This window comes from Nicotiana sylvestris, chromosome 9 (assembly GCF_000393655.2).
Source record: "Nicotiana sylvestris chromosome 9, ASM39365v2, whole genome shotgun sequence".
NCBI classification, from domain to species: domain Eukaryota; kingdom Viridiplantae; phylum Streptophyta; class Magnoliopsida; order Solanales; family Solanaceae; genus Nicotiana; species Nicotiana sylvestris.
In genome coordinates this window covers 71,056,253-71,068,362 of record NC_091065.1, presented here as the reverse complement: position 1 = coordinate 71,068,362, position 12,110 = coordinate 71,056,253, and the positions used below count along the sequence as shown (strand labels likewise).

Genomic DNA, 12,110 nt, shown 5'->3' with positions numbered 1-12,110 from the left:
ATCAGAGTTTGTGTCGACTTTAGGGATTTAAACAAAGCAAGTCCAAAGGACAACTTTTCTTTACCCAACATTCATATCCTTGTTGACAATTGTGCTAAACATGAGATCCAATCTTTTGTGGATTGTTATGCCGGGTATCACCAAATTCTGATGGATGAAGAAGATGTAGAAAAGACCGCCTTCACTACTCCATGGGGAACTTATTGTTATAGGGTCATGCCATTTGGTTTGAAGAATGCGTGAGCAACTTACATGAGGTCCATGACTACCATATTCCATGACATGATGCACAAAGAGATTGAGGTGTATGTTGATGATGTGATCATTAAGTTTAGAACACAAGATGATCATGTGCAAGACTTGAAAAAGTTCTTTGAAAGGCTACGAAGGTACAATCTCAAACTCAATCCAGCCAAATGTGCATTTGGAGTTCCTTCTGGGAAGCTTTTGGGTTTTATAGTTAGCCGAAGAGGCATTGAGTTAGATCCCTCCAAGATACAGACCATTCGAGAGCCGCCTCCCCCGAAGAATAAAAAAGATGTCATGAGTTTACTCGGGAGGTTGAACTACATCAATAGGTTCATTGTGCAGCTTACAACCACATGTGAGCCTATTTTCAAGTTGTTGAAAAATAACGCCGCTATCAAGTGGACAGATGAGTGCCAAGAAGCTTTTGATAAGATCAAGGAATATTTGTCAAATCCCCCTATTTTGGTCCTGCCGGAACCTGGTAGGCCTCTGTTTTTATATCTGTCAGTAATGGATAATTCCTTTGGCTGTGTTCTGGGTCAACATGATGCCACAAGCAAAAAGGAACAAGCAATATATTATTTGAGCAAAAAGTTCACCACTTATGAGGCCAAATACACTCTTTTGGAAAGGACATGTTGTGCCTTAACTTGGGTCACTCAGAAGCTTAGGCATTATCTTTTGGCCTATACAACTTACCTTATATCCCGAATGGATCCCCTAAAGTACATTTTTTAGAATCCGATGCCAACTGGCAGATTGGCAAAGTGGCAAATCTTGCTCACAGAGTTTGATATTGTTTATGTCACTCGCACTACCATGAAAGCACAAGCTTTGGCTGATCATCTGGCAAAAAACCCGGTTTATGATGAGTATGAATATTTGAACACATACTTCCCAGATGAAAAGGTTAATTTAGTTGAAGAAGCAGTCCAAGATGACAGTCAAGTTTGGAAACTATACTTTGATGGGGCTGTCAACATCAAAGGCGTAGGGATTGGGGCAATTCTTGTATCACCTACTGGGCAACATTACCCTGCCATGGTGCGACTTCGTTTCTTCTGTACAAACAACACAACAGAATATGAAGCTTGTATCATGGGTCTGAACATGGCAATAAACCTAAATGTGCATGAACTGTTGGTGATGGGAGATTCAGATTTGCTTATTCGGCAGGCTCAAGGTGATTGGGAGACTCGAGACATCAAGCTCATTCCATATAGACAATGTGTTGAGGATCTTAGCAAAAGGTTCACACATGAATGGATATGTTCTAGCAAAGAAAATCCTTCGGACGGGATATTATTGGCTTACTATGGAGCGAGATTGCTTTTGTTTTGTTCGCAAGTACCACCAGTGTCAGATTCACAGTGATTTGATTCACTCGCCTCCTTCAGTGTTATATCCTATGTTGGCTCCTTGGCCTTTTGTTGCTTGGGGAATGAACGTCATTGGCCCAATTGAGCCAAAAGCTTCAAATGGGCACATATTCATCTTGGTTGCAATTGATTACTTTACCAAATGAGTGGAAGCTATTACATTAAAAGCAGTAGAAGATTTTGTTCACTCCAACATCATATGTCGTTTCGGTATTCCAAAAACCATTATTACAGATAATGCTGCTAATTTGAATAGTCATCTGATGAAGGAGGTATGCGAACAATTTAAAATTGAGCATCACAATTCTACTCCTTACCGGCCCAAAGCTAATGGAGTTGTTGAAGCTGCGAAAAAGAACATCAAGAAGATTCTTAGGAAGATGGTCCAAGGGTCTAGACAATGGCACGAGAAATTGCCTTTTGCTCTTTTGGGATACTGGACAACTGTCCGTACATCAGTCAGCGCAACGCCCTACTTGTTGGTTTATGGCACTGAACATGTCATACCTACTGAAGTTGAGATTCCCTCTCTCCGAATAATTGTTGAATCAGGGATTGAGGACACTGAATGGGTGAAGTCCCGAATGGAACAGTTAAGTTTGATTGGTGAAAACCATTTGGCGGCAGTTTGTTTTGGTCAGTTATACCAACAAAGAATGGCACGCGGTTACAATAAGAAAGTGCGCCCAAGAAAATTTGAGGTAGGACAGCTTGTTTTGAAACACATCTTTCCGCATCAGGAAGAAGCAAAAGGAAAGTTCGCCCCGAATTGGCAAGGTCCTCACCTAAAAAAGTAATGTCAAAAAGAGCTCTACACTTGGCAGATATAGAAGGAAAGGTGACAGATATATCCGTCAACGTAGATGCAGTCAAGAGATACTATGTCTGACATGCTTTTGTTGGGGCATTTTTTTTATACTTAGCATTCTCAGGTTGGTATGACGACAGGCTATCATTCTCGCTACCCAAACACTGGTCAACCCTAGTTAGCCCTTTGAAGCCTTGTTTATATTTCTTTGTTTTCCCATATTTTGGAACCAATGTACTTAAAAAAATCAAATAAAAAAAATCAAAAAAAAGAATCAATAAAAAAAAGAAAAAAAAATCATCAAAACAAGTTCATGTTAATTGAACTACGTCCGACCTGATTCCGCATGGATACATAGGCAGCCTCACTCTGGGGTTCGGTTACACCAAAACAAAAATCCACATTTCTCCAATATTCAAAGAAACTGGGGCATGATTTTATTTTATTTTTCGACGGTTTTTCCGTCAAAATGGTTCCAAAAGATGTAATTCAATTGAATAGTTCTCTTTACCTTTCCCTTTTAAGACCTTCTGATCAACTTTCGAGAATGCTAAGTCGGTATACTGTGGGTGATGCCTAGCCATTGTAAAGAGAGAAAAATAAATGAGAGAGTCTTATTGGTGAAAACCCTCACGGGCACTATAAGGCAACAACGAGTTGAGATAAAGACAAATGAGAGAGGTCAGTTGGTGAAAACCCACTGTGAGCACGTGATTTTTGCGCTATATGAATTATTCCCATAAATTCAAAACAAAATAATTTTTTCCATTGCTCGCAATTTTGTGGATTTTTGTGGCATTTTCTGTTATTGTTTGCATTTTTGTTTAAATCATAAAAAATACAAAAATATTGCATCTACGTTTAGGATTTAATTTTTATATTTTTAGATCAATTAGTACATTAATTTTTTTTTAACAAAAATAGAAAAAAATCATAAAAAATAGTCATGTTGCATTTTAATTTCGAATTTTTGGCAATATTTTGGTATATAATTAGTTGTGGTAATTATTATTTAGAGATAATTAAGTTAATTTAGTAGAATAATTTGGTTTAGGGATTAATTAAAGTTTTATTTTTTATTTTGAGAAGAAAAATACTTTTGAAATAAAAAGAAAAGGAAAGGAATAAAAAATAAATCAGAAGTTGGGCCAATTTAACTAAAATCCCAAGCCCAAATCAAATACCCCTCCCAAAACCCGGATAGACCCAGCCCAAACCTGTCCAAACGGTCCAGCCCCATTGCCACCCAAACGACGTCGTTTGACAAGTTTTGATCAGGGCCATCGATATCATTTGATCAAACGAGACTACGTCGCCCATTAACCCGACCCCGACCCGATCTAGAACCAAACTGCCCCTACTTAGTCAAAATGACCCTGTTTCGATTAAGGATTCAATCGGAGCCATTGGATTCCAATCATCCGATGGCTCCAATTAATCATCCCATTTTAATATACCCAAACCCCTCAGACCCCCCCCCACTTCACTCCCGTCACTCCCAAACACCCAAACCCTAGAGACGCCGCCCCTGAAACCTCCATCATTTTTGGTGGTGGCGCAACCTTACACCACCCCTACCCACCTGAAAATAACATCCCAAGACCCTCTCCGTCCCCTCTTCCCCAATCTGTAGCTAGTTTCCCTCGAATCACCCTAGGACTTCTCAAATCTTCAATCGAAGTAGTCCGGTCCCAAAATCCCCGAACCCTAGATTACCCAATCGACCCCAAATCAACACCACATAAACCCCATAACTCCCTCATACCAAATCCATCATTGGTTTCCTTCGAATCTAACAGGAACTCGTCGAATTTTAAATCTAAGTTCGAACCCTAAAAGTTCAAAATCAGTTTCCGTTGAACCTAATAACATGCATCGATCCAAGCCTCTAGTTTTTCATGATTAGAATGTCGATTCACTACAAAATCGATGTTGTTCATTTGTTCTTGACAAAGAACAAATGATTAGCATCAGTTTCAGGTGAGTCAGAGTATCAAGGGTAATTTCAAGTTTAGCCGGTGAGTTCCCTTTATTGTTTTCTGTTCATTTTTAAATTTGTTTCACCTTTTACTCTTATTCTTTCCTTCTTGTTTTCTTTCTCCAGTATTCTTCTAAGTAGTCCTTCCGTTCACAAGTCTGTTAGTCCTTCATCAGCATTAATAGCATTTTTTCTGCATTTATAATCATATAAGAAAGGTCTAGGTTTAATTGAATTGGTCGAGGCTTATTCGAATATGTTTTGGAAGTCGTTAGTTCCATTTAGAGTTTTATAGAAGATTAATTCAATGAATTGATATGATTCAGTTGTTAGACGTTTTCTTAATTTTGAAGTGCATTTGTATTAGCTCGTTTGTTTCCTGTTTATACGAATTAAGAGTTTAGGAGTGATAAATAACAGAAGCTTTGTGGGTAATTTGGGTAGTCTAGCCTAAGGAAACTGTCAATAATTGAATTAGGAAGCTTCTAATAAGTTGTACGGTTTAAGAATGCACTACTGACTAATTTAAAGAACTAAGTTAAGTGGAGTTAATTAAAAATTATTGAAAGGGCATTTGTGAATCCAAGGGGGCATTTTCTACTGCCTATATAGAGATCAGAATTGAAAGAAGGAAGGGGAGAAGAAAAGAAGAGAATATAGAGTCTAGGGGAAGAATAAACAGAGATTGAAGAGATAAAAATTCTAAAAATAAAAGACGGCTGACTGGTTCAAATAATTACTGTTCTATTGAACATTTTCTAAGACTTCTTGAAGTTTTTATTTCTAAAGTAATTGCTGATTCTGGTAGCTGAAATGGATTAAATCTTGTTTTCAAAAGCTTGGTTTGAAGTGGTCATATTCCCAACTCGATTGGGACTGTTTCATCTACTGCTTCATATCAATCTTCTTGAGTTTGAGTTGTTTTGTTGAAACTGGTGTTGCTCTGCTGTGATTCCTGCTGATACCTCACTTTTCTGCTTCCTTCTTTTACTTCCAGGTACACGACCCTGTAACTCCTCTGGTTGAGAAGTGAATTTGAGGAATGAAAAATGAAAATGAAGAATTGGAGCATAAAAATATTCCATTTTGTTCTTCTTTGATCTGTATGCTTTATTTAATGTGATTATTTTGTCCAAATCAGTTTAGTTGAGCATGTTGTAGTTACTAGTAGAGAGGATATGGTGTTAGTATTTATATGGTGAACCTTCAGTTCAGCTTGTTGGTTTCATACAAGGTTGAATGATTTCTGTTCATTAATAGAGATCCGATAATCTAGATCCATCATTAACCGATCCATTATCATCATGTATTAAATTCTGAATCATCATTAGATCTGTTAGGCCCTGTATGATGTTTGTTCATGCATAGTCAGTAATCGTACTCAAAGTCCTATCTAAGTGAGGTTTATTAAAGGCTTTTATTGTTAAATGTTAGCTGTAGTTTGTATTGACAAATGGACTGTGGACTCTACCCATTTAGCTTTCTTCTAATGAATTTGAATGAATGCTGGGAAAAGGATCTGTTGGGGGCCTATCTAGTTACAAATCAGAAATGTGTTTTATTCTTGTGAAATACAGAAATTGAATCAATGGGATGTGAAATATAAAGGCTTGGTATGATCATTGGCTTAGTTATGGTCTTGTTTGGTTTTTCTTTAATTTGTAAATCTGGATGGACTTTTGATTAACATAATGTTTGATTAAATAGTTTAGGACTCTGATTTTAAGGATATCAATTGGACACATGTAATAGAGATTAATTAGTATAAGTATCATGTTTTCTCTTTTAAAATACCAATTGATGGTTCAGCAGGTCATAGACTCTCATATTTGTTTTAAATGCCTGTCTTTGATTTTCCTTTAGAAGGGTTGTGGTTGAGGTTCGCTGGGGTTCTTTAATGTATGATTACGCTCAAATTCACTATAAAAATGGCAAAGTACTAGTTTGATTGTATATAGGTCTTATTTGTATTAGATTGGTTTGGTTTAAATCTTTAAGATTGTATTGCAAGGCAAGTTGGAGACTTGGAAATTGAAATACTGTCAGTTACAAAAATGGGATTTCTAATTGTTTTCAAAGTTGAATCATGGCTAGAATACCAGATAATTGTTCATTGATAAATTGAAATATGACTCCGAAGTTTGCTTGCATTGGTACTGATTCCATCATTAGTTTTTTTTTGTATTTACGCAATCTGAGCTTGGCGGCCCGTTGATCTTTAACTCACCAGCTCATTTGGAAACCTTAATTCTGGACTTCGCAATAATTTCAGTAAATCAAGAATTCCCGTGATTGCTCCCTTTTGAATATCATTCCTTTCTTAGAAAATAAATCGAGGTGTGCCATATTAGCCGAATTGTACAATTTATGACCCTCGTAAGTTAGCTTAGAAACCTTTTGGTTAGGATAAATTGAGGTGCGCTGTGCCGAAAAAAAATGACAATTGCATGGACCTCGTATAATTAATCTTGTTTTATCCTTAAAAATCGAGGCGTGCCACCTAGTGAAATTTCCATGGCCCTCGCAAAGTTGCAAACGCGTAGTTGCTTTAGGCGCGTCATTTTAATAATTTACTTTCCTAAACTCGGGTGTGCATTTCATGTGACCCAAATCCAAATCTTAATAACGTTGAATAAAATGTGTTTCGGATTGCGGGTGCATTTCATGTGACGGGATCCAAAGACATATTTTAGACGACGTTAAATCTTCTTTAAAATAAATAAAAGCGGTTAAAAGTTAAAATTTGCACATAGGTTTAAAATGCTTTAAATCAAATAATGAGCTAATTATAATAGTTGAGCGACCGTGCTAAAGCCACGGAACTCGGGAATGCCTAACACCTTATCCCGGGTTAACAGAATTCCTTACCCGGATTTCTGCTTCGCGGACTGTAAAACAAAGTCAATCTTTCCTCGATTTGGGATTTGAACCGGTGACTTGGGATACCATAAAATTATCCCAAGTGGCGACTCTGAATTTAATAAATAAATAGTCCCGTTTCGATTGTCCTTTAATTGGAAAAATGCCCTTGTACCCTTCGGGGTGTAGGAAAAAGGAGGTGTGACAGCTCTGGCGACTCTGCTGGGGAAAAGAACATAGAATCTCTAGTCCAGGATTCAGAATTCGAGCTTAGATGAATTGTTATAGTTGGCTTTATTTATTATCTGATTTTGTTACATGTTTGGGCCTAATGTGCTAAATATTGCTTTTACCGCTTTGATATTCTGTGAAGTGTATATAAACTGCTACGAAACCCATCTGCTCTCTGAGTCTTCTAAATCATGGAGGAGTGTGCACTTCGTGTGATTTATCTTCTGTTAGAGTCATATCCCAAATTTAGAACGAGGTTCGGACAAGTTGCAAAGTCGGTGAAGCTTCTGTATTCCCGGTACGCTGCCCCCTCTCGGCTCGAGTTGTCCGCTCGGGTAAGCCAGGTCTAGAACAATAAACCCAGGTTTTAAACCTAGTATAACAAAGCCTCATGCCGGATCCCTAGTAGGAACGTTTGTTTGCATCACGTGCATTTGATTTTGGAGACTCAACACAGGGGTTGGGTCTGTCTAGGACAGGTGTACCCGAAATGAAAAGGACCATCCTGATACATCTTACTTGCTACTTGTGCATTTATTTGCTTCGTATATGCATGTTGATCGGCTTATAAATAATGGGAGAAGGTTGAAAAAAAAAGAATAGAAATGTGAGGGTTAAGTGAGTTCGTCACCTATTTTGAAAAACCCAATGTCCAAATAGTGATGAAACTCTGTCGAATTTTTGAGAAAAATGAAAAAACGAAAAAAAGAGGTTTTGTTTTTAAAAATAGCTGGTTTTGTTTTATTTGCCCGAACTACGCTAGTTTGATTCTCACAGGGTATGAGATACGTAGGCAACCCCCATCGGGTCCAACTCCCTTTTTGCAAAAATAGCCCGAAAAGAACAAAAATTTTATTTTTATTGCAAATAAGTAAGGTGATGCCACTCTTGTCAAAAATAGCCGAATGTCCCTCAAAAGGGCACCGAAAGGCTGGTTTTGCAAGAATAGCCGCCTTTAGTTATTTTGCAAGGTTTTGGCTGGTTAGCCGACACAGCCTTAAAATCTTCGTTTTCGGAGTGCTGAAAGGCCGTATCGGCAAAGCCAAATATTTTTGTGAAAATTTTGAAAAATGGTCATTTTTCTTGAGTCAAAATGAGTCGTAGTTTTCTTTTAATTGAAATCACCTTAATAAATGTGCAGGATGAGCACAATTCAAAATGAACCTTTCTCAGTCCGTGAAGAGATCCCTTTGGAGCTACATATATGGTGGTATGATTTGGGGGACGATAGCAGGAAGGTTGTGACAAAAGCGTTGAGTGGTCTTATCGGGCTCTTGAAGGTTAAGCCAAGAAAGGATATAATTGAGGCCTTGATACCATTTTGGGACCCAACACACAATGTATTCCACTTTGCTGATTTTGAGTTAACTCCTACACTAGAAGAGATAACAGGCTACACCGATTTCGACGGGAATCTTAGAAATCAATACCCGATGGCACCTAGAGCAGTAACCCCACACAAATTTTTGGACCTGTTAAGCATCACTCGGGACATCCGAGACGAAAATTTAGCCAAAGGATTATGTACCTTCTTTTTACTGTACCGACGTTACGGGAATCCCCGTGGTTTCGAGACGCTAGATACCGGTCTTACTCACGCAGGAAACCAAGACAAGTGGGAAGCTCAGGAGGATTAGCTTTTATAACGGCGTTCCTAGGTATTTTGATTTGCCCCAGAAAAGATGGGAATATAGAGTTGGGGCTCGTGGGGATAGCTGACTTTATGATGAAAAAGGCAAATGGGACTATAATGCCGCTGATCTTGGAAGAAATTTACTGAGCTTTGACCCTTTGCCGAGAAGGGGGAAAGTTCTTTGAAGGGTGCAATATGCCGTTACAATTATCGATGGAGGAACACCTTTGTCACCGTCCCAGATACTTGAATTGTGGTATGAATGGCATCGAGTGCATTGAAACACAGGAAAAGCGAGTAGAGGGTTATGAGTTACTGAAGGGTACAAAAGCATGGCACGCCCACTTGAGATACTTTACTGCAAACAAGATCGAATGGACGTTCTGGTGACTCTCGGTCAGTGAAGTAATTTATATGTCGGCTGAGGTGTGTTTCCTGCTGTTGATGGGTCTTCGGAGTATCCAGCCTTATGCTCCACATAGAGTCCTGCGTCAGTTAGGCCGATACCAGACCATTCCACACGATGAAGATTTGAGTCGGCAGGTCATTGAGTTAGAACCAAAAGCTACCTTTTCAGAAGAAAAAGTGCGTCGGATTTGGCATCAGTGCAGATTCTTAGAGCCTAAAACTCAAATACGAGATCTATCTAGAGGTGAGTTGGAGCCTGGTTACCCTGCTTGGTATGGTAAAAGATCCTGAGTTCATCAGGAGCCTGAAAGGCCCGCAAAAAGACCCCATGTCCAATAGTTCATTAACGAAGCACAGGTGCAATGGGACTGGTTGACCAAAGAAAACGAGTACATGGCTACCATAAGCAAGTTGGAAAGGCAAGTCTTGGACCTTCAGTTTGAAAATGGTTTGCAAGACGCCATAGATGAGGGAGAAAAGAAAAAACTAACTCAGGAAAATGAAACCCTCAAAGCTCAAATCTGGAAGATGAAAACAACTGCTAGAAACCCAGAAAGAAGCCGAGCGGATGAAAGGCTTATAAGCAGTCTGGAAAAAAAAAGCCCTTGTGTGTCAAGATGACCTGGAAAAGTCTGAGGCCAACCTAGCCAAAGTCCGGGCACAATGGGCAAAGAAGGCGGAAGAGCAGGCAAAGTATGTGCAGCAAATTAAAAGAAAGTATGAAGGGACAATCACCATCCTGAAGAGAAAAATGACTACCCTCGAGAATGAAGCAGCCAAGCAAGCCAAGGACTTCAAAGCTGATAGGAAACACTGTTATGATTTGATGGCTCAGTTGGAGGAAGGAATGTAACAGTTGCAAAATCAACATCTCCACGACACTCAGGTGTTAGAAGCCCGGAATCAACAGGTCGGGCATCTTCTTCAGGAAAAGGGTAGAATCCGAGAGCGGGTCAGAGTCATCGCCGACTACATTGTTGTGAAATGCCAAGAATGTGAGGATATGACTCGCACCACTTTCTTCACGGCAGTGATGACGTTTGTCCGATAGATAATGAGTGACTTGGAGAGGCTTCAAAGGGATCTTGCATATAAGCCCGTGGCGAGACCGAATGATGTCCCGCGGGCCCTAGGAGCATTTGAGGCATTAATGTATTCGTGATTTTTTTACTTGAGTCTGTATTTTCTTTCTGTTAGAGTCTGTTAATTTTTGAGTCGTTATAATCAAAGTATTTGTTTTTCGAAAATCCCAAAAAAAATTATTACTTATTTTTACACTTATACCTAGAACTACGCTCGGTCTGATTCATGCGGGGTCATGATACGTAGGCAATCTCCATAGGATTCGACCATAACCAAAAGAAAAGAGAAAGAAAATAAGAAACCGTGAGAAGGAAACAAAATAAGAAAGGGAAATGAGAGAATAAAAAAAACAAGGAGAAGTCAAACAAAGAAAGGCAAGAATGAAAAAAAGAGAGAAAAAGGGAAATTGCACATGGAAATAAGGAAAAGCCGGGATGACACAAGCAATCGAGCAAATACATGATAGAAATGATTAATTACTTAGGTGCATTGCATTCCACAAATATGCGGCTACCAATCTGTTAAGCTCTAATCACTAACGAGTGTGTTGTTGATGCTCTAGAACTAAGGTATGTGGTTAGTTTGTTGAGCATTCTGGCAACCCATCCATACAACACCAGGTCCAAAGGCGAATTGATCATGTCTAGCCAAGAACTTGATACGAGTGTCATCGATCCTTCCAGAGAGGTGGAAGAGTTGGATGTTAATTTGATGAAAGAAGAGATGTATAAGTTGAAGCAGCAGATGGCCGAAATGTACCAGGCTTGGGCAAAGGGGCAACCACCATCAGCTTACCCCGCCAACCCTGCTTTCATCCCGCCATTGACTCAAACCCAGGAACATCCTACTATTGATTCATCTGCAGGATTTCCTATTTACCATCACTACCAAGGCACCACCTCCCAAACCCCGCAAGCTCCACCACCCAAACTAGTTCCATATCCTCCTCCCCCAATCACTCCTATCTTTGTAGCATCCCCATCTGCTACACTACACCAATCTTCCAGTTAGCCTGTGTTCCAAGCCCAGGATAACCAATACTACCCCCTAGAGCCCACTTTCAAAGCTTCAGAAGTTTATACTCCTCGTTTTGATCTCCCTGCGAAAGCTGAAAACCATCCAAAAATCCCGAACAGGAGGAGATATTTAGAAAAGTTAAAAGCTTAGAACAATCATTCAGAGACATGCGGGGGTTAGGAGGTTAAGTAAGTGTGGCTTACAAAGATCTGTGTCTGTTTCCAAATGTGCAATTACCGGCAGGGTTTAAGATGCCCAAGTTTGATTTGTATGATGGGCACAGTGATCCAGTAGCACACTTGAGAGGTTTTTGTAGCAAGATGAGGGGAGCTTGAGGAAAAGATGAATTGCTGATGGCATATTTCAGTCAAAGTTTGAGTGGATCGGCACTGAAGTGGTACACCCGACAGGATCACGGAAGGTGGTATACATGGGATGATCTGGCGCAAGCATTCGCTTGTCACT

The 12,110-nt window shown here is 39.4% G+C and overlaps 1 protein-coding gene across 1 annotated transcript; it reads left to right on the top strand.

The window, feature by feature from the left end:
• The first annotated feature begins 993 nt into the window (after positions 1 to 993).
• On the top strand, positions 994 to 2,517 carry LOC104210774 (uncharacterized). The gene is made up of 3 exons (XM_070157366.1): positions 994 to 1,432; positions 1,782 to 2,264; positions 2,369 to 2,517. Exons 1-3 carry the CDS (start codon positions 994 to 996, stop codon positions 2,515 to 2,517), a joined length of 1,071 nt encoding a protein of 356 aa, XP_070013467.1.
• The last annotated feature ends 9,593 nt before the right edge of the window (positions 2,518 to 12,110 follow it).

What these genes read in the sequence shown, in the direction of transcription:
- LOC104210774 (XM_070157366.1), top strand. Translation starts at nt 994, where the DNA reads ATGCCAACTGGCAGATTGGCAAAGTGGCAAATCTTGCTCACAGAGTTT. An exon ending in GCTTATTCGGCAGGCTCAAG is followed by an intron (nt 1,433 to 1,781) that starts GTGATTGGGAGA and finishes AATGAGTGGAAG; the next exon opens with CTATTACATTAAAAGCAGTA. An exon ending in TTTGGCGGCAGTTTGTTTTG is followed by an intron (nt 2,265 to 2,368) that starts GTCAGTTATACC and finishes TTTCCGCATCAG; the next exon opens with GAAGAAGCAAAAGGAAAGTT.